The 20227-nt window shown below is 47.9% G+C and overlaps 1 protein-coding gene across 1 annotated transcript; it reads right to left on the reverse strand.

Moving 5' to 3' along the window:
- Window positions 1-3702: 3702 nt before the first annotated feature.
- Window positions 3703-19994, reverse strand: SLC2A10 (solute carrier family 2 member 10). The gene is made up of 5 exons (XM_004370275.1): window positions 19766-19994; window positions 9451-10734; window positions 8757-8879; window positions 6296-6431; window positions 3703-3848 (listed from the first exon to the last, which is right to left on the reverse strand). The coding sequence occupies exons 1-5, from the start codon at window positions 19818-19820 to the stop codon at window positions 3770-3772; spliced, it is 1677 nt and encodes a 558-aa protein (XP_004370332.1). The 5' UTR covers window positions 19821-19994; the 3' UTR covers window positions 3703-3769.
- Between the last annotated feature and the right edge of the window lie 233 nt (window positions 19995-20227).

A 20227-nucleotide genomic window follows, 5' to 3' on the forward strand; every position in this document is an offset into this window, starting at 1 on the left:
TAGGAGCCTCAAAAACCAAGAGGAAGAAGTGTCTCCGAGGGAAATACATCAGGAACGGCGGCACAAACTGAGGGCCACAATCTAGCCACAGCTGTGTTCTGTTCAACTTGCACGCTGTTTTTAAATCAACTGCCAATATTTAAAAATTAGGAAATTTTGCACCAAAATTAGAATTGCTGGCTCTTTTTGAAAAATCTGATGGCCTGGCCACTTCACTGGGTCTACATTCCTATATAGGAGCCACCAGCTGGAAGGCAGTTTCAACTGCCCATTTTAGAGAGGCCTGTGTTCTCCAGGTCCACAGAACCCACCGCTCCCTATTGCCTCACCATGACTAGCCTCACTCATTTACATTTTCTGCCTGGTCTCTGAATTTACGAAGCTGATCAAGAAAGGGGGAGAGATCCTCCTTAAGACTAGAAAAGCATTACCCCAGGCTGGCAAGAGGGGAAAGGATCATTGACAGAAGTTTGAGGGTCCATAGAGAGAGAGCTGGATTTGAAGGGGCCACAAGGAAACACATAAGCAGCGGTGTGCTGGTAAATGTTTAACAACTGGTTCTCCAGGAAAAATTGTTATTGTTGTTGTTACATGCTGTGGAATCGGTTTTGACCCAGCCATCTTATGCACAACAGAATGAAACACAGCCAGGTCCTACACCTTCCTCACCATCATTGCTATGTTTGAGTCCATTGTTGCAGCCACCGAGTCAATCCATCTTGAGGGTCTTCTTCTTTTTCACCGACCCTCTACCAAGCATGATGTCCTTCTCCAAGGACTGGTCCTTCCTGATGACATGTCCAAAGTATGTGAGAGGAAGTCTCACCAGTCTCACTTCTAAGGAGCATCCTGGCTGTACTTCTTCCAAGACAGATTTGTTCATTCTTCTGGCAGTCCATAGTATATTCAATGTTCTTCGCCAACACCATAATTCAAAGGCATCAATTCTTCTACGGTCTTCTTTATTCATTGTCCAACTCTAGGAATTTAAAGGTGTTTATACACACACGCTAAGATAAAGGAGATGTTTGTTGCACACAATTTACAAATATTAATATACAATGCTTTTTATTGTAAATTCCACACAGCCAATTGATTCCCACAGAGCACTTTTGTTGATTTTTGCCAAACTCTTGTATCCAAAGCCCACTATCATGATTCGACAAAATTAGAGTGGGAACAAATGTTTGATAGCTACGTGATTCAGCAAAGAAGCTGCTCACATGACTGAAGAACAAGTGGAGTTCTGACATGAATGTTGGTTGAAATGTTTTGTTTACATTAATGAGTAAGACGAAAGTCAACAATGACTAACTGAATGGGACTAACTGACTCATCCCGCTGAGACAGGGGATTATGTCAGAACTTCATTACTTCATCAATGACATGAGCAACTTGTTTGCTGAATTGGACAATAGTGTCTGAATACCGGAAGAACATTTCCTCAGGCTTTTTTTGGTGCTATTCACAACGTAACAGCTAGACATGACACACTTTTAAGTTTCATTTGCATTTTTAACATTTTATCCATCCCTTTCTTACGTCTAGAAAATCAACAAAACAATAAATCAAGCCCTTATATGTATTTGTTCTCCGATTTCCGTGACGCAATACACCCCCGTGACCAGTTGAAGCTACCAATGTGATGTCACTGAACACAGAATCGAGAAGAGATTCACGTTATCTCCTGTACTTCCCCTGGAGAGATATGACAGATGAAAGTAACCTCGAGAGCACAGACAACAGGAAAATGTAGTAAAATAATTAGAAACGATGTGTTTTGGGCATTTATTACCTTTGTTGCTAATATAATTTATTTAATTGTCAGTTTAAATAATTTGAATTTTTATAGTGGCCATGTTTAACAACAAGCTCACAAAAATCTCAGAGATTTAACAATCAGTTCTGGCAAGCCAGTACAAGCTGGCTCCAGCACTCCACCGGATATAAAGGAAGTATCTAGAAACTGAGAGGAGGAGAGGGGACCTCAAGAGGCCAGAGTCCTGTTGGGGCTGAGCAGCATCTACAAAGCATCTTCCAATGCCAGCATCTCAACCTCCTTTAGCTTCATTCCCTCAGCATCCAGGAACTCCCTATCAGCTCATCTTTTAGAGACCTCTGGCCTGAGCTACTTGCTCAGTCTCCATCTGACTCACCTCTTGGGGACTATCTTAGTTATCTAGTGCTGCTATAACAGAAATACCACAAGTGGATGGCTTTAACAAACAGAGATTCTCTCACAGTCTAGTAGGCTAGAAGTCTGAATTCAGGGCGCCAGCTCACAGGGAAGGCTTTCTTTCTCTGTCAGTTCTGGAGGAAGGTCCTTGTCATCAATCTTTGCCTAGTCTAGGAGTGTCTCAGTGCAGGGGCCCCGGGTCCAAAGGACACGCTCAGCTCCTGACTCTGCTTTCTTGGTGGTAGGAGGTCCCCCTGTCTCTGCTCGCTTCTCTCTTTTATATCTCAAAAGAGATTGACTCAACCTAATCTTGTAGATTGAGTCCTGCCTCATTAATATAACTGCCTCATTAACATCACAGAGGTAGGATTTACAACACATAGGAAAATCACATCAGATGACAAAATGGTGGACAATCACACAATACTGGGAATCGTGGCCTAGTCAAGTTGACACACATTTTTGGGGGACACAACTCAATCCATAACAGGAACCATCCCTTTCCAACGTCCCAAAGGTGGCCACCTGGATAACTGTGGGTGAGCAGAAATCCCCCACACCCTGACTAGCTGAATGGGACTAGCTGAAGACTCTCCTGGAGGGAGATAGGGATATTTAACAAAAATGTGATGAGAAAACTGAGGCTTAAGGCAGTTGTTACTTACCCAAGGTCAACAGCTGCCAAGAGGTGGAGGCAACATTGACAACCAGGTTTGCCAGCTTCCAAACCCATCTTTCTACAAGCCACCCTGCATCCTCCTGGAAACAGCTCCAGCTGCCTACTACATCTGCTGTGACCTTGCTTGGATTTTGGTGCATACAACTTTGGAATTCGACTTTACTTCCCCCCATTTAAAACTTATCCTCCCGAAAGAGACGACTGGCAACTCAAAGGCAGGGCCCATGGTGAATATTTGTTGTGTTACCACCATTTAGAATTCTAGCTCTTTGGAACTGGAAGGGATCTGAAGAGCTGCCTGGTCCAGGTCCCCCAGGTTGAGAAAGGGGAAACTGAGGCTCACGGTCATGCAGCAGTGATGCCACCAGGACTAGAACTCAGGCCTCCGATCAACCACTCGAGCTGTTGGTGAATGACAAATATTCTGGATAAGAGATATAGAGGGGGTGAATAAAACTGAGATATAAGAACCAAAAAAGTGGGCTTGCCCTCATCAAAAAGCCTCAGCCAGATGGAAAGAGAAGAGATAATATGGCATTCTCAGTTGGATTTAAGGGTGATAGCAGGAGAGATTTCCTGCCAAGATTGGTACCCTAGAGGTTCTCTGGCAAAGCCCATGGTGCAAAGAAGGCTTGATAAGATGTTCTCATTATAAGTACTTCAGACATGCTCCAAGCCAATGGAGAAACTGAGACACAAAGGGAGATTCTCGGGAATCCTAAGAGCTTGAGACTCAAAGTGAAGATATGTGAGTTCTCAGACTTTTGATCATTTTGCCACAGCAAAAAAAGACCTCCTCTGGGGCACGGGTGACTCTAGGAGGATCACTTGGGACTCTGGGGCCCTGGGGCCCAGGCAAGCGGGAAGCTGGAGACTGTCTGCTAAAGCCATGGTTCCAGCATCTTCCGGACAGCTCAGGAGGCTGTGGAGACTTCAATGCGGCTGTACTGGATGCCAGCTGAGCTCTGCCTGCGGCCAAAGCCCAGGGTGAACCTGCTGAATAGAGAGCACGCAGGGTCAGAAGGTGGCACAGCCTGCGGGCCCTTCTGGGGAGATGGGAGTGGACCCTACCCCATCCTCAGCGCCCCAACCCCTTCTGCCTAGAACACTGGAACATTTTCTTCCAAGAAACACCTTGAGATTGTTGACTTTTTCTCATCATCCAAGTCGCAGCTCAACTGGCACCTCCTCAGAGAGGCCTTCTTTGACCACTCTTTTATTCATTCAAAAAAGACATAATTATTGATTACCTGTGATTTGCCGGGCACTGTTCTAGGCCCTGGGAATACAGCAGTGAACAAAACAGACCCATAAAATTTCCCTGTGCTCATGGAGAACTCATGATAAACTTATTCACGAATGAACCCATAATACACTTGTGCCCATAGTGCACACGTGCCCATAGTGTACCCGCACCCAAACTGCACCTGCGCCCATAGTGCACCTGCACCCGCCCATAGTGCACCCACGCCCATAGTGTACCTGCGCCCATACTGCACCCGCACCCATAGTGCACCTGCACCCAAAGTGCACCTGCACCCGTAGTGCACCTGCGCCCGTAGTGCACCTGCGCCCGTAGTGCACCTGCGCCCGTAGTGTACCTGCGCCCAAAGTGCACCTGTGCCCATAGTGCACCTGCGCCCATAGTGTACCTGTGCCCAAAGTGCCCCTGCGCCCATAGTGTACCTGTGCCCAAAGTGCCCCTGTGTCCATAGTTTACCTGTGCCCTAGTGCCCCTGTGCCCATAGTTTACCTGTGCCCAAAGTGCACCTGCACCCAAAGTGCATCTGCGCCCATAGTGCACCCACGCCCGTAGTGCACTTGCGCCCATAGTGCACCTGCGCTCGTAGTGTACCTGCACTCAAAGTGTAACTGTGCCCATAGTGCACTTGCGCCCATAGTGCCCCTGTGCCCAAAGTGCATCTGCGCCCGTAGCACACATGCACCCATGGTGTACCTGCACCCATGGTGTACCTGCACCCAAAGTGCTTCTGTGCCCACAGTGCACCTGTGCCCGTAGTGTACCTGCACCCATGGTGTACCTGCACCCAAAGTGCATCTGTGCCCATAGTGCACCTGTGTCTATAGTACACTTGTGCCTGTAGTACATTTGTACCCCTAATATACTTGTGCCCATAGTATACTTGTGACCTAGCTGTAAAGTAAATGCACCCCCCTTCCCCTGCAAAAAAAAATTCACTGGTTACTGTCTGATAGGTTGGAACCTGCTTTATTTTCTTCATGACATAAACACCACCCAGAAATTATTTTATTTATGCATTTATGTGTTTTCTAATCTCTCCTCCTACATTGAAATGTAACTTCCCCATGAGTTCAGAGACAGAGGTCTCTCCTGGTCATGGGTCTGTCCTCCCACCTCAGGGCCTTTACACTTGCTGTTCACTCTGTGGGAATGCTCCTCCCCCTCATCCTCCCAAGGCTGCCTCCTTCTTCTTCTCACTAACGTGTCATCTAAACTGCACCTTCTCAGAGAGGGTTTCCCTCTTAGCCACAACCCCCTGCCCCTCTGTCCCCCTCTCTGCCAACCTGGCCCTCTCGACATATTTGGCTCTGTTTAATTTTCTTTTAACCACCTATCACTAAACAAAATGCTCTTTTTAATCATTTGTTGGCTTGTTTATTTTCTGACCCCTTCCCCACCAGACTGGAAGCTCCGTAAGTACCAGGACCTCATTGATTTTATTCTCTGCCATATTTCCCAAGGCCGAAAACACTGTCTCCTACTGAACAAATGGAGTAAACCCCCAGCTCTATGTGTGTGACTCTAAAAGTCCATAATCGTAATTCTACTACTCTGTGGTTTTAAGATTCTACTATTTTAACCTTTTATGATTTCATACTAGTTGCTGTCAAGTCAATTCCAACTCATGGCGACTCCATGTATGGCAGAGTAGAACTGTGCTCCGTAGGGTTTTCAATGGCTGATTTTTTCAGAAGTAGATCCCTGGGAGGTCAAATGGTTAGCACGCTTGTCTGCTAATCAAAAGGCTAGAGGTTCGAGTCCACCCAGAGGCATCTTGGAAGAAAAGTCTGGTGATCTACTTCTGAAAAATCAGCCACTGAAAACCGTATGGAGTACAGTTCTCCTCTGACACACATGGGGTCACCGTGAGTCAGAATCGACTCCACGGCAATTGGTACGATTCCATAATAGCATGACTTAAAAATTCCTGAGAGCTAGGCCTTACAGTCAAATGAAACTCCACTGCAGGAAGACACAGAAGGAAGACACAGACTCTAGGAAAAGAGCTTTTATATGAAGACAGGACAAAGCTCACAGTGTCCAGGCAGTATGAGACAGGAAGAGAAAAAAAAAAAGTTATCTTTGCAAAGGAAAGTACAAGAGCTAAAATCCTGTGGCGATGATCTCAGGGTTTGATGTGACTCTGCCCCCCAGGCCCGCCCTGTCAGTCACGTACCGTGTCCTCTGGAACTGCTGGTCTATCTCCGCCAGCGACTGGCCTTTTGTTTCGGGAACGAATAAATAGATGAAGCCCAGGCCAAGGACAGCAGTCAGCCCATAGAGCAGGAAAGTCAAGGACAAGCCAATGGCACCTGGGAACAGGATGGGGGAATGTGGGGTGGGTGAGTGAGGACTCTGGCCCCACAGTGTAGGCCAAACCTAGGGTTCTAGGTCTTCTAGGTCAAGCATCAAAAACCAGTTCACCCAAAGCAAATTCTCCAAACAGTCGATTTGCAAAATGACCAATTTCTCAAAAGCTGTCAGATAAGGATCTTACAACAAAGTGGGACTGGTTGTCCCCGAGGTAGGGGCAGGGCCAGATCCACAAACACAAAGACAGAGGCAACTGGGGTTTACAGGGAAGACCACTTGCCCACAGAAAACACAAAGTGCGGAGTGCAGCGTGCTCAGAGTCTGAAGACGTGAGCTGAGGGAAAACTGCATTCAACTCAGCAGCAAAACAGCTGCAGGGATGCAGCCTTGCAAAGCTCAGCTTCGAAAAAAATCCTCAGAAATTCCATGAATTGGTCATTCTGTGACTCAATCATGCAGAGAGTTGAGCTTCAGCCAAGTTTGGGAGGCAGGACAGACGCCACGGCTCAGTCCGTCAGGCCTCACATCCCCCCTCTCTGTCCCAGCTAGCCTTTCTCTCTTCCTGTGGTCTCAGGCAGAGGCCAGGGGGTCAGGGCTAGCCAGCCAGCTGGACCTGATCATTACGCCAGCAGAGAGAACTGGGCTGGGAGTCAGGAGACCTGAGTTCTAGTCCTCTGACTACCTGGATGTATTTCCCCAATTGTGAAATGGGGATGATGATGTTTACCCTGCCTGTATCATACAATTCTAATAAACACCCCCCCCCCCAACCCCGCTTCTTTCTTTCCTTTTTTTCACCCTCTCACTCGCTCATTCATTCCACATAAAGGGAAATGTTAGAAGGTTGAGGAAGCAGGTAGAAGCTTGGACTCCTTAAGACTGGGGGTAGAAGACAGGCATGGTGGGTGGGCCCTTCTACTAGTATCCCCTCCTAGCCCCTCAGAGGTGGCTGTGCCTCTGAGGAGAAGCTTGGACACAGGGAGAGGAAAAATAACTGAACCCTAAGAGCCAGGCCTTGTGACCCTCAGTGAAGAAGCCCCGCCCATTCTTGGCCTAGACACCAAGGCCTATAGCAGACCAGTGGCCTTGGGCCAGGAGCATCTCAGAGGCCCTTCTCCTGTGTTCTGGGCCCATATAATTTCTACCCACCCCACCACCCCTTCAGACTGGGTTTGAATGCTAGGTAGGAAAAGAAGACATCATCCAAGCAAGATCTGAGAAGAATTCCTGCTGCCAGGGGATTCTACTCTGCCCTATAGGGTTGCTAGGAGTCAGAATCGACTGGATGGCAACGGGTTTTTTTTAGGGTGGCCCGAGCCAGCTTGAGGTAGTTTAGAACAAATAATACAAATGCTGCAGCTGCTGCACCTGCTGGTCTCCAAGTTCTGGCCGGTGCCAAGCGTAGACTGTCAGCAGTAGCTGGCTAGAGAACGTCCATTGTGACCAAGCGTTCCGGATGTTATCTCCAGCACTGCTACACAAGGTTTTGTTATAAATAGAAAAATTTGAAAAACCGCCCTGCTTTAGAATGGGGAATTTGGGCCACAGAGAAGAGAAAGGACTTACCTGGTGGAGGGGGGGGAGGCTAGAGCCCCACACCTAGGTCTCCACTCCCACAGCTGCTTCCAGCACTTGCTCCCTCCCCACCCCACTCCTCCCACCCCCTGCCCCACCACACCAATCAGAGATGGCTTCCTGGAGGGAGGAGAACTGAATACTTTAGCCCTTCCCCTCCTTCAGCTTCTACTCCCATGTATGCCAACAATAGCCAGCCCTCTCCCCTGAGGGAGCCCAGAATGATGTAGAAGCCTCACAAGCCATACCCTGTGTTGTCTTTCCCTCCCCATCCTCTCCTCCCCCTTTTTCTGATACCAGTACTCCAATTTTCCTTTGGGGAAACACCCCTCCCCTACTCTCGGTCCATGGATTGGGTGAGGTTGACTGGCTAGGGTCACTGGGATAGACGTGCTCTCCTTCCATGGGGCTGTCAAGCTGAAGAGATCCAAGAGTGGCCATCTTTGCCACCATGAGCTGGAGTCTGCCTGAGAATGAAGGGCAGAGCGGGAAGCAGGGCCCAGAGAGCATGAAAGATGGCTGAGGACTCTGCTTGAGCCCCTAGGTCAGCCATGCTTGATGCCAACCCCCTCTCCCCGCTTTTTCAGTCACTTTAGTTATTCATTGAGCAATATCCCTTTTGCTCATAAGCTGGTTTACATTGGGTTTTCTGTCACTTATAACATGACATACTGGTGCCCCAGCTGTCTTGAGAAAATTACACCTGGATTTAGAAAGAACGGGCTCAAAGAATCAGGTCCAGGACTCACTGATGAGATCGAGGAAGGACAGGCTGATGAAGAGGTTGGCGGCCCAGTTGAAGCTGTTGCAGAAGGCGAAGGCTCTCCCTCGGATCTCCACGGGGTAGATCTCGCTGAGGACAAGCCAGGTCACTGGGAGAGGAGAACAGGGTAAGGCGGGGAACCAGGACCTGGCATCAACTGGCCGGGGCCAGACATGTTTGTGAAGCAAGCAGCCTCCTAACAAAGTGAACGGAGCGAATTGCAGGCTCCTGACCCCAGATTCTCCCCAGCTACTTGCCCCATCCATCTGTAGGAAACCCTTTAAGATGACCAACTATCCCGGGTTGTCCAGGACTGAGGGGTTTCCCAGGGCACAAGACTTTCAGTGCCCAAACCAGGGCAGTCCTGGGCAAACCCTATTCATTCACACTCCTTTCCAGTAAACCCTTTTTAGTGAGCCATCCAGGGGGAAATCCAGGTTTTATGAGGTCTGAAGCTGAAATAATCGGGGGGCCGTTTTTAAGAAACAAAATGACAAACATCCAATTAGGCACGGGCCCTTGGAAGGAGCCCGTGCACGTGAGGCGCCTTGAAGCGGAAGCGTCATTGGCTTTATGGTAAAGCCACCTTTGGGGCCCATTCTGAGATGATACAGTCCCCAAGCTTCCCGCTAGGAGGGGTAGGAGGCTCCAGAGTTACCTGCAAGAAAACTCCCGCTTACCTGGTCCAAATCCAAAGGAGAAGGCGCTCACAAAGACCATCAAGCAGGCCAGTGTGGTCCAGTGCAGCAGTGCGTGCCCTGGGGCAGGAGAAGGGGATACGGGCGAGGCTGCGCTCGGAGTCAGCAAGGGAGCGGCCATAGGGTCTCCGGCTCTAGGAGGGGGCCTTGTTTTCTTAAAAGTTGACAAGACTGGTTCCCTTTGGTTCTTGTGGGTTCTTGGCAGTGGAGGTGGAGAGGAAGCCACTGACAGGCTGGAGTCCCCAAGGAGGCCAGGCAGTCTGGTGGCATTGGGCATGGCCAGGCAGCTTGGGCCGGAGTCCATGGGCATGGCAAAGCTGACGAGGCCTATGCCGCTGACCGACAGGGCCATGAGGGCACAGCCGGCTAGCAACAGGGCCCTGCGGCCTGCCCGGTCCACCAGCCCCATGGCGGTCAGGGTTGCCACCACCTTCACCACACCGAGCCCAACAGAGGCCAGCACTGCCGAGGATCCCCCATGGAAGCCCACTGAGTGGAAGATGGTGGAGGCATAGCACAGCACGTTGGGCTGCCCTGTTAGCTGCTGGAAAAGCACTAGCCCCAGCCCCACCATGGTCCGGCCTCGCATGTTGTCCCGTGCCCTGAAGAGGTCCAGAAAGGAGTACCTTGGCCTACCCAGGCCCAGCTTGGTGACCTCACCTCCCTGGAGTGGAATGAGATCCTTATGGGCTGCAGCCTCAGCCGCACCCGCAGGGAGGAAGAGAAGGCTGAGGGACTGTAGGAAAGCGGGCGCAGCAGCCCAGCCAAACATATGCCTCCATCCCCGGGGGACACTGGCCAGTGCGTAGTTGGTCGCGTAGGACAGCAGGATGCCCACAGTGATGCCTGCCTCATAGAGGGACACCAGCACTCCCCGCTGCCTTGGTCCCACCAGCTCTGACACATAGATACAGCAGGCCATGGAGGAGAGAGAGATGGCAAAGCCAGCCACTGAGCGGCCCAGGACCAGCCAGGCCAGGGAGCCAGCCAGGCCCAGGCTCAGGCTGCCTACCAACAGCACCACGTTGCTCCCGAGGATGGCTTGTTTCCTGCCATAGCAGTCGATGAGGAAGCCCCCCACCAGGGAAGCCAGGAGGGCCCCCAGGAGCAGACTGCCAACTAGCAGCTCCTGCTCCAAGCAGCTTAGCCCAAAGTCAAGCTGCAGGGGCAGCAGGGCGCCCGATATAACAGCCAGTTCATAACCAAAGGTCAGGCCACCTAGCAAAGACACAGAGGCACACAGGGGCAGGATAGGTGGGAGGTGGCCTGGAAAACAAAAGCAACAAGGGCAGAGTTCAGAATGATCCTTCACCAGAGTATTCATCCATCTAATCTCCCCTCCCTTCAAACTCTTTATCCATCCATCCATCCATCCATCTTACACATATATACAGCAGGCCACAGAGGAGAGAGATATGGGAAAGCCAGCAACTGAGCAGTCCAGGACCAGCCAGGCCAGAGAGCCCCCATCCCTCTGTCCACTGACCCTTCTCTCCATCCATCTACTCCATCCATCCATCTGTCCATCCATCTATTTATTGACCCATCTATCCATCCACCCAACCTCCCATCCATCTATCCATTCATCCACCCTCTATCCATCCAACCACTCCTTCTTTCATCCATCCATCCACTCCATTCATAATACATTTATTGACCATCCCTCCATCCATCCACCTACTCCTTTCATCCATATATTAATCCATCTACCTACCTGTCCATTCGTCCATCCTTTCATTAACCCAACCATTCATCCATTTATTGATCCATCTATTCACAAATCCATCCATTCATCCATCCATTTTTATACCCGTCCACCTGTCCATCCATCCATGCAATCATCCATCCACTCAAACTTTCCAAAACTGTATTTATCTACTATCTACAACATGCTAGGCATTGTTCTTGGGGCTGGCAATACAGTAGTGGTGTCAAGGATCTCGCATTCTAATGGGAATAGGCATATAAACAAATAAATATAGAACATACTTTGAAGTGGTGATATGTGTCATAAAAAATATAAAGCAAGGAAAAGAGATTGAGAGTGACAGAGAAGTAGTACTATTTTAAATACAGTAGTCAGCTAAGGCTTCTCTGAAGGAGGGACACTTGAGCAGAGATCTGAATGAAATGAGAACAAAAGCCATGGGAAAATCTGGGTAAAGAACATTCTAGACAGAGGGAACAGTAAGTGCAAAGGCCCTGAGACAGAACAGTTCGTGGTATGTTTGGACAATAACTAATAATATTAACAGTTAGCGCTTATATAGCACTTACTAAGTACCAGGCCCCATTTTAAGAGCTTTACATTTAATTCTTATAACATTTAATGCCACTGTGTGGCATATTATGGTTATCATCATCCAAGGCACAGTGAGGTTACGCAGCAAGTAAGTAACAGAGGTGATGTGGCTAGAGAGTGTAGGCTCTTAACCACCATGCTCTCTAGCAAGGAGGCCAGAGTGGCTGGAGCCCAGTGAGTGCGGGTGGGAGTGACAGGACACCGTGAGATAGGAGAAGCAGTCAGGGGCCAGATCACGTCGGGCTTTGGAGGCCATGAGGAAAAGGCTGATTTCATTCTCAGTGGATGACAGCCTCTGAAGATTTGAGCTGAGAAGTGAGGTGATCTATTTTTAATTTTTAAAGGATCGCTCTGGCTTCTGTACAGAGATGCTTAGTGAGGTGGTGTGGCTCACTCAGTGTCTACTTACCTCTTCTTCGTTAGTATCAGAACTATATTTGGCTAAAAGACTACATTCCCCAGCCTTTCCTCTAACTATAGGTGGCTAATAAAATATAAAGGAGTTGTTGGGTGAGACTTCTAGAAAAGCTCTTTAAAGGAATGAGGGCAGACAGCTGGCTAGCATCCTTTAGCCCTTTCTCCCCATACCCCATCTTATTGACTCGAATGCAGATGTAATGGCTGGAGCACATCAGTCATCTTAGGCCATGCGAGTCACCATGAGAATGCGAGGTACACAATGACATAGTAGAGCAGAAATACAGAAGGTGCCTGGGCACCTGGATTATCGATCTCCAGGCTTTTTTTATGTTATAGGGAAAAAAAATCAACAACGTCTAACTTAGTTACACTATACTACTTCTAGTCTGTATTGGTAGCAGCCAAGCCCAATTCTTAACTGATATAGGTAAGGAGCAAGAGGGAACCCAGGTTAGGAGGCCAGAGCAAGAGTCTACATGAGAGTGATAGCGACTTAGACTGAAGAGGAAATACCATATGGCAGGGATCTGCCAGTTAACAAATGAATTAAGTGGGCTGTGTATAAGACAACAAGGAGTGGTGGGGACTGTGGCAAACTGGAGAGTGCATGCCTCATCTAAAGCTGTAACACAGCTCCAATTATTACTGTTGTTGTTAGGTGCCGTCAAGTCAATTCTGACTCATGGCGACGCATGTATGCAGAGTAGAACTGCTCCGTAGGGTTTTCAAGGTTGTGACCTTTTGGATGCAGATTGCCAGACCTGCCTTCTGAGGTGCCTCTGGGTGGATTCAAGCTGCCAACCTTTTGGTGAGTAGTCAAGTGCTTAACTGTTTGCGCCATCCAGAGACTCCCCAGTTATTGTTACCACCCTAGGATGTACAGTCTCTGGCACACTGTAAGAAGAGTGGCTGCCATTTCCTGAATGGTCCCTCTGGCACAAATTAACTGTCCAAGATAATGAAATGGTTGTTATTGGAGGCCACTAAGTCTTGGGATGTTTTGTTACACAGCAATAGATAATGAAACATAAGCCTCTCTTTGCCCATCTACAAAATGAGGAAATTGTAGCAGATGAGGGTCTTCCAAAAGGTTCATGATATATTGATAAAAGATCTGTTTCAACTTCTATTTTTAAAATATCAGTAGATACAGTAACCATTCAAAGAACTTTTTCCTTCAAGGAGCAATGCTTAGAGAACCTCAGCATGCATAATGAGCAGTGTAAGGGGCATTTAGGGAAGCTGAAGAGCATGTCCATGACCCAGCCATGACCCAGTTCCCTCATGACTTAGGGAACACTACGCTGCACAATGATTCTGAATTCTGTGCCGTCTTCAATTGGGTGCTCTTAGTCCTAGATTAATTTAATTTATGTTCAAATGGACCATTGGCAATAGATGAAAAATGAAAAGGACAAATAAATGAGCTCAAAAATAAGAATAATTCTGTAAAATTCCCCCAAAGCCCAAAACAACAGGTGCTTCATGATTCCCATTTTATGGATGAACAAACTAATGAAAAAGGTAGAAAATTCTGGGCTGAATGTGAGAAGTTTTTATTTTGTTTTGTTAGATTTTTTTCTTGTCATTGGCTTCTTTCTCCCTCCCAGCCCTGATCATGCCAGTTATTAAAGATATTCTTAAGCTTCCCTGTTATGTTTGTGCACATCTCATCTCACTCTGCCATCCTACTCAGCTGCGCTTGAACTAAGTTACTTCTGGTCTCTCAGTCTTAGTTTCCTTGTCAGTAGAATGGGGATAATAATACTCACTCTGACTGCTTTCAAAGCTGATAGGAAAATGAAATTAAACAATGAATATGAAAGTGATAAATGTGACTCCGAGGTGTTACATCTGCTGTTGTTGACAGCTTAGTGCAGTGGAAAGCAAGAAGGACTTAGAATATAAAGACTTAAGGTCTAGTCTCAGCACTGCCACTTACTCTGTGTGACCTTGGACAAGTCACTGCCTCTCCTTGAGCTCCAGTTTGCTCATCTATAAAGTGGGGTTAATCAATCCTTTCTCACTGGGTTCTTGGAAGAGTTCAATAGGGAAAGGCTACTGGCACACAGGAGGTGTATTCAAAGAGGATAACCCTTAGCCGTCGAGTCGATTCTCACTCACAGAGACCCAATAGGACAGAGTAGAACTGCCCCGTAGAGTTTCCAAGGAGTGCCTGGTAGATTAGAACTGTCAACATTTTGGTTTACAGCCAAGTTCTTAACCACTACGCCACCAGGGTTTCCACAAAGAGAACGATCATTATTATTACTATCTTATCCTTCTGCCCATTTCTAGAATTAAGAAAACACAAGCTTGGTGTGGTCCCCTGCTTCCCTTCAAAATTTATCTCTGTAACAGCTAGTGCTAAAGTATAAGAAGAAGATGCTGACCTCATTAGCTCTTTCCCGTAGATTTGGGGTAAAGAGGATGGGCCAATGAGCAAGGCTGGCCTGCTCTTCCTAGCATTTCAGACAAGCTTTTTTTTTTTTTTAAACCATGTGCTTTTCATTTAGAGAAGTCAAAAACAGCAATAACAACAAACAAACAAAACTATACACCTAGAAATTTAAAACACACATCTAAACTACTTGGCATAAAGAGGAAATAACCAACTATTTGGAACCGAATGAGAATAAATGCTTCATAGAACAAAGCCTGTGAGATGTGGGTAAGGAGGTACTCAGGTGAAAATTATAGCTTTTTATCAGAAACCAAGAAAGCCTGAAAATAGATTAATTAAGCCTTCAACTGAAGAAGCTAGGAAAATTACAACAAGTAAGTGGAATTACAGAATATAAAAGCAGAAGTTAATGAAATGGAAAAAAAGAAAACCAGGATAGTTCATCCCTAAAATTCAAGCTGGTTCTTTGTCATGAATAATAGAATAGATAAAGCTTTAGCAAGTATGATCAAAGAACAAAGAGATAAATACAAATAAACAACATTAGGAATTACAAAAGGGTCATAAGTACAGATACAGGCGAAACAGAAAGACCAAGTCATCTTCACTAGCTTGTTGAGGTGAAAATATCGATTGTAGTTATTACAGATTCTAGACAAGACTGAAGGAGTTAAATTTAGCCCTTCTCAGCTCCCATTATCTCCCTCTCCTGCTTCCACTCACTTAACCCATAAACAAAAAAAAACATACCCGTTGCCGTCAAGTAGATTCCAACTCATAGCAACCCTATAAGACAGGGTAGAACTGCCCCACAGAGTTTCCAAGGAGCTCCTGGTGAATTTGAACTGCTGACCTTCTGGTTAGCAGCCGAGCTCTTAACCACTGCACCACCAGGGCTCCCACTCACCACACAGGTATCCACATTTAGGTGTGCATTGAGCTCCCACTGCTTTTGGAGTCTCTACATTTTCAGACCAGCTTAACCCAACAAGCTAGATCTGTAATAGTTTGTTATGTGAGTCTCTTGTAAAAGTAGTATACAGCTGGATGCTTTTAAGTGCAATCTGAGAGTCCCTGTCTTTAAAAAGCTGAACTTAACTCATTTACATTTATTATAATTACCGATCTGCTTGAACTTGCTTTTGCCATTTAATTTTGTGTCTATTATTTACTCTGTAGATATTTCTTTTCCTCCTAATTTCCTGCTTTTGATGGATCAGTTAAGTTTTCCTTTTGTTCCATTTTTTTCTTCTGCTGATTTAAGCGTTATACATTCTACTTGCTTTCTATCTTGGAACTGTCCAATATTGTGGTCACTAGCCACATGTGAATACTGAGCACTTGAAATGTGGCTAATGTGACTGAGAAACTGAAATTTTAATTTTAGGTAATTTAAATTTAACTATAAATAGCCATGTGTGGTTAGTGGCTACCATATTGGACAGCACAGTTCTACTGGTTACTCTTAACTTTTTTTTTTTAATTGTACTTTAGATGAAGGTTTACAGAACAAATAGTTTCTCATTAAGCAGTTAGTACACATATTGTTTCATGACAATGGTTAACAACCCCACGACATGTCAACACTGTCCCTTCTCAACCTCGGGTTCCCTATTACCAGCTTTCCTGTCCCCTCCTGCCTTATAGTCCTTGTCCCTGGACTGTTGTGCCCCATTAGTCTCGTTTTGTTTTATGGGGCTGTCTAATCTTTGGCTGAACGGTGAACCTCGGGAGTGACTTCATTACTGAGCTAAAAGGGTGTCTGAGGGCCATACTCTGGGAATTTCTCCAGTCTCCGTCAGGCCAGTAAATCTGGTCTTTTTTTGTGTTACTCTTAATTTTTAACGCACATATCCAAACTTATATATTTCTGACAACATCTAGAGTAATCCGGCAGTATCTATCTTGCCCACTCCCACCCTGGACCTGACAACACTCATAATACTACAGCCAGATTGACGGAATGTTTTCTCTGGACCAGGCACTGCTCTGAGCACTTTAAATGTAATAAATATTTAATCCTCACCACAACCCTATGAGATAGACTTTAGCATTATTTGGTAATGAATAAGGAGCTCTAGTGGCACAGTGGTTAAGTGCTCAGCTGCTAACCGAAAGGTCAGCAGTTCGAACCCACCAGCTGGTCATTGAGAGAAAGATGTGGCAGTCTGTTCCCGTAAAGATTATAGCCTAGGAAATCCTATGGGCCAGTTTTACTCTGTTCTATAGAGTTGCTATGAGTCGGAATCGCCTCGATGGCAATGGAAGGAATGAAACCAATAATCAGAGAGGTGAAATGACTTGCCTAAGGTCATACAGCTAATAAATGGCTGGGCCCAGATTCAAAGCCAGGCAGTTGGTGCCAAAATCCATGCTCTTCACCACTCCATTATAAAATTCTAGCATAACATGATTTCGCTCTGTTCTTGATTACTTCTGCTTCTCCCCATCTCTAATGTTAGGCAACTTTTGTGCAGGGGAAGAGTTTCATGGGCAGAAGAACACCCCTCCCCTGGTTCTGTTCAATACACCCCTTCCAAAATCACCCGCTACCATTCCCTGGCTGGCCATGTCCTTCCTGTCTCTGACCACCAATAAATACCCTGGAAGGACTATGCCCAGGTCCTGCTCTGTCTTTTACCACCCTTTGCCTCATCTCCCTCCCTGGGCTTCTGTAGCCTACTCTCAGACAGGAAAGTTCCCCCAGGTCACATGAGGCAACTGAAGTGAAGACACAGAATTTGTCTGCCATTCCTGGGCTCCTCTTGAGGTGAAAAGGTACCCAGCCAAAGCGCTCAGAGGCAAAGTTGACTGTTTACAGGTTCCACTGGAAAATGTACCAGAGCAGACCACAGTCATGGCGGCAAGAGGAGATCAGCAAAAAGAAAAGTGAAATAAAGTAGTAATAAGAACAGATATCACTTACGGAGCACTTCCTCTGCACAAAGACTTTATGTGCCTTTTCTCATTTCATCCTCATAACCACCCTAGGTGGCAATGCTAGGTAGGTAAATAACCCCTAGCTGTTAATGCTAACTGATAATGTAAAATTATTCCTATTTTACAGATGGGGAAACCAAGGCTGAGAGCATTCTCACAGCTATGAAGCAATAGGATCAGGACTCAGATACTGACCTCACTCCCAAACCTATCTAGTAAAGAGCCTGCCTCCCTTGGCCTTCACCCTCCCATTACACACACAATGCAGCTGGGACGATGCAGCTGGGAAGCGGGAGAAATGGGGCTCGAACCCAGGTCTTTTTGACACTGAAGTCTATATACAGAGCCTGATTTCTGGACACTGCTTCGAAGAAACCAGCCTAGGAACTACGGGGAGGACAAGGACTCCATGGCAGTTAATTTGAACCTCTCCTTCCACCACCTCCCAGCCCCAGCTCTGCCCACCCTAGACGCTCAGTAAATAGCTGTTTAATTACCTTATGGGGCAGCAGAGGGATGGGAGGAGCAGAAACAAAGTGCCAAGTCCTTCTTCTCTGCAACATAGTTTCTCTCAGGCTGGGGGCAGTGTGTCATGACTGTTAAGGGCATGAACTCTGCAATCAGGCCTGGAATTGGTTTTCACTAGTGCCATTACCCTGTTCCTTGGTCACAGCGTGACAGGCTGGGTGGTGCAGTGGTTAGGAACACAGACTGGGGCCAGAGTGCTGGGGTTCTATCCCAGCCTCTCCTCTCCATAGCTGTGTGACCTCGGGCAAGTCACTTAACCTCTCTGAGCCTGTTCATCTATAAATGGGGATAATAATAATAAAAACAAAAAACCTGTTGCAGTCAAGTCAATTCTGACTCACAGTGACCCTGTAAGACAGAACAGAACTGCCCCCACAGTGTTTCCAAGGTGTAATCTTTATGGAAGCAGACTGCCACATCTTTCTCCTGCGGAGCAGCTGGTGGATTTGAAGCACCCACCTTTCTGTTAGCAGCCAAGCCCTTAACCACTGTGCCACCAGGGCTCCTATAATAATAATACCTACCTCATATGCCTGCACTGGCAAGTGTTAGCTATTATGATTCTCCATAGAACAGCCCTGCGTGGCCTTTTAAAGCACAAATCAGGTCATGCCCCATCCTGGCTTTTAACCATCCTCCAGGATCCCATGTCATGTGGAATAAAATCCAAACTTGTCACCATGGCATACAAAGCCTTGCACAGTCTGGTCCTGTCCACCCCTGACGGATCTTCTGACCCCACTCGCCTTGCCCACTGAGCTGCAGCCACACTGGCCTGGACCACCGCACCTCATTCCTGCCTCAGGGCCTTTGCACTTGCTGTTCCCTCCACCTGGAAGCTCCTTCCCCAGATTTTTTCAAGGCTGGCTTCTTTCCATAAGTAAGTTCTCAGCTCCAGTGTGTCCAACTCCGGGAGGGCCACCTAGTAAAGATCCCGCCTCACTCAGCCTTCACCCTCCATCCCACCACCTCACTGTATGTGCACTCAGCACCTACCACTCTCTGATTCATGTTCCTATTCATTTACTTGTTTACCCAGTGCCCCAGCTGGAATGTCAGCTCCACAAGAGTGACGGTTTTGTCTATTCACTGCTGAATCTCCAATCCCTAAGCCAATATCTGGCACATAGTGGGTGCTCAATAAAAGAATGAATGAATGACCCTTTGAGGCTTCTGACCTTTTAGTCCGCTATAGTAACAAATTCCCTACCTCCTTTTCCCCAATTCTGCACTAGAATCCCCTCCGGTCTCCCCCCATTGAATCACCCGAGGGCAGGGGTTTGGTCTGTTTTGCTCCCTGCGGCATCCTCATCCTCAGGCCTAGAACGGTGCCCGGCGCACAGTGCTGACCAGCAAGTGAACTGATTAATGAATCTGCTTTAATGCAGCCTTTCGGAGCCTCCCTTTCCTCATCTGTAAAACAGGAACAGTTTCGCTTGCCTTGAGGGCTGTAGTAACGATGAAAGTGTTCAGGAGACTGCCTGGTGCGGAGAAGAGCTCAGGATCAAGTAGGGAGCCCTCTCGTCCCTTTTCCCGGGGCAGACCGGAGGACGGATGGCAGCGCGCCCCCAGCTACAGGCCTGCCGGCCAGGGCTCACCACCCAGGAGGCGGAGGGCGTGCGCATTAACGGGGGACGCAGAGGCAGTGTGCATACCCTCAGAGGTGGCGGGCTCCCCGCGGACAGCGCCCCATCGGGACTTACCCATGGCGAGCAGAACTCTGAGGCTCGCTGGGGGCGCTCGGGGCCGGGCGCGCATCCCCCGGGGCAGTCCCCGCGGCGGCCGCCGGACAAACTTTCCGGCCCGCCTCCTGCCTCGGTCCCTCCCTCCTGGCCCGCTCGCAGCGCGCCGCCGCCACGTCGGCCAGTGTGCCTGGAGGCGGGACCGAGGGGCCACGCGTCCGCCCCGGCCCGGCCGAGCCTGGAAGGGCCCGCCACCCGGAGTTCGTCGCGGGCCTCCACGGCCGGGCTGCGGGCAGAAGGAGATTCCCCCATCACTGTGGCCCACACTTGTTTGTGCTCCCCAGCGTGTACACATACACTCTCACACACACACCACTCGCACACTCACTCTCTCTCTCATAGGTCTACACACAAGGGGACACTCACACACCCACTTCAGCCACTCAGAGACTCACTCTCCGACAGATTCCTCCATCCATCTAT

Source organism: Trichechus manatus, unplaced genomic scaffold, assembly GCF_000243295.1.
Source record: "Trichechus manatus latirostris isolate Lorelei unplaced genomic scaffold, TriManLat1.0 scaffold00008, whole genome shotgun sequence".
In the NCBI taxonomy this organism is placed as follows: Eukaryota; Metazoa; Chordata; class Mammalia; order Sirenia; family Trichechidae; genus Trichechus; species Trichechus manatus.

Excerpts from the sequence above, each read along its gene's own strand:
- SLC2A10 (XM_004370275.1), bottom strand. The coding sequence starts at position 19,820 with ATGCGCGCCCGGCCCCGAGCGCCCCCAGCGAGCCTCAGAGTTCTGCTC. Across the intron at positions 8,880-9,450 it reads CTCCTTTGGATTTGGACCAG|TGACCTGGCTTGTCCTCAGC; the intron begins GTAAGCGGGAGT and ends CTCCTCTCCCAG. Across the intron at positions 6,432-8,756 it reads GTCCTTCCTCGATCTCATCA|GTGCCATTGGCTTGTCCTTG; the intron begins GTGAGTCCTGGA and ends TCCTGTTCCCAG.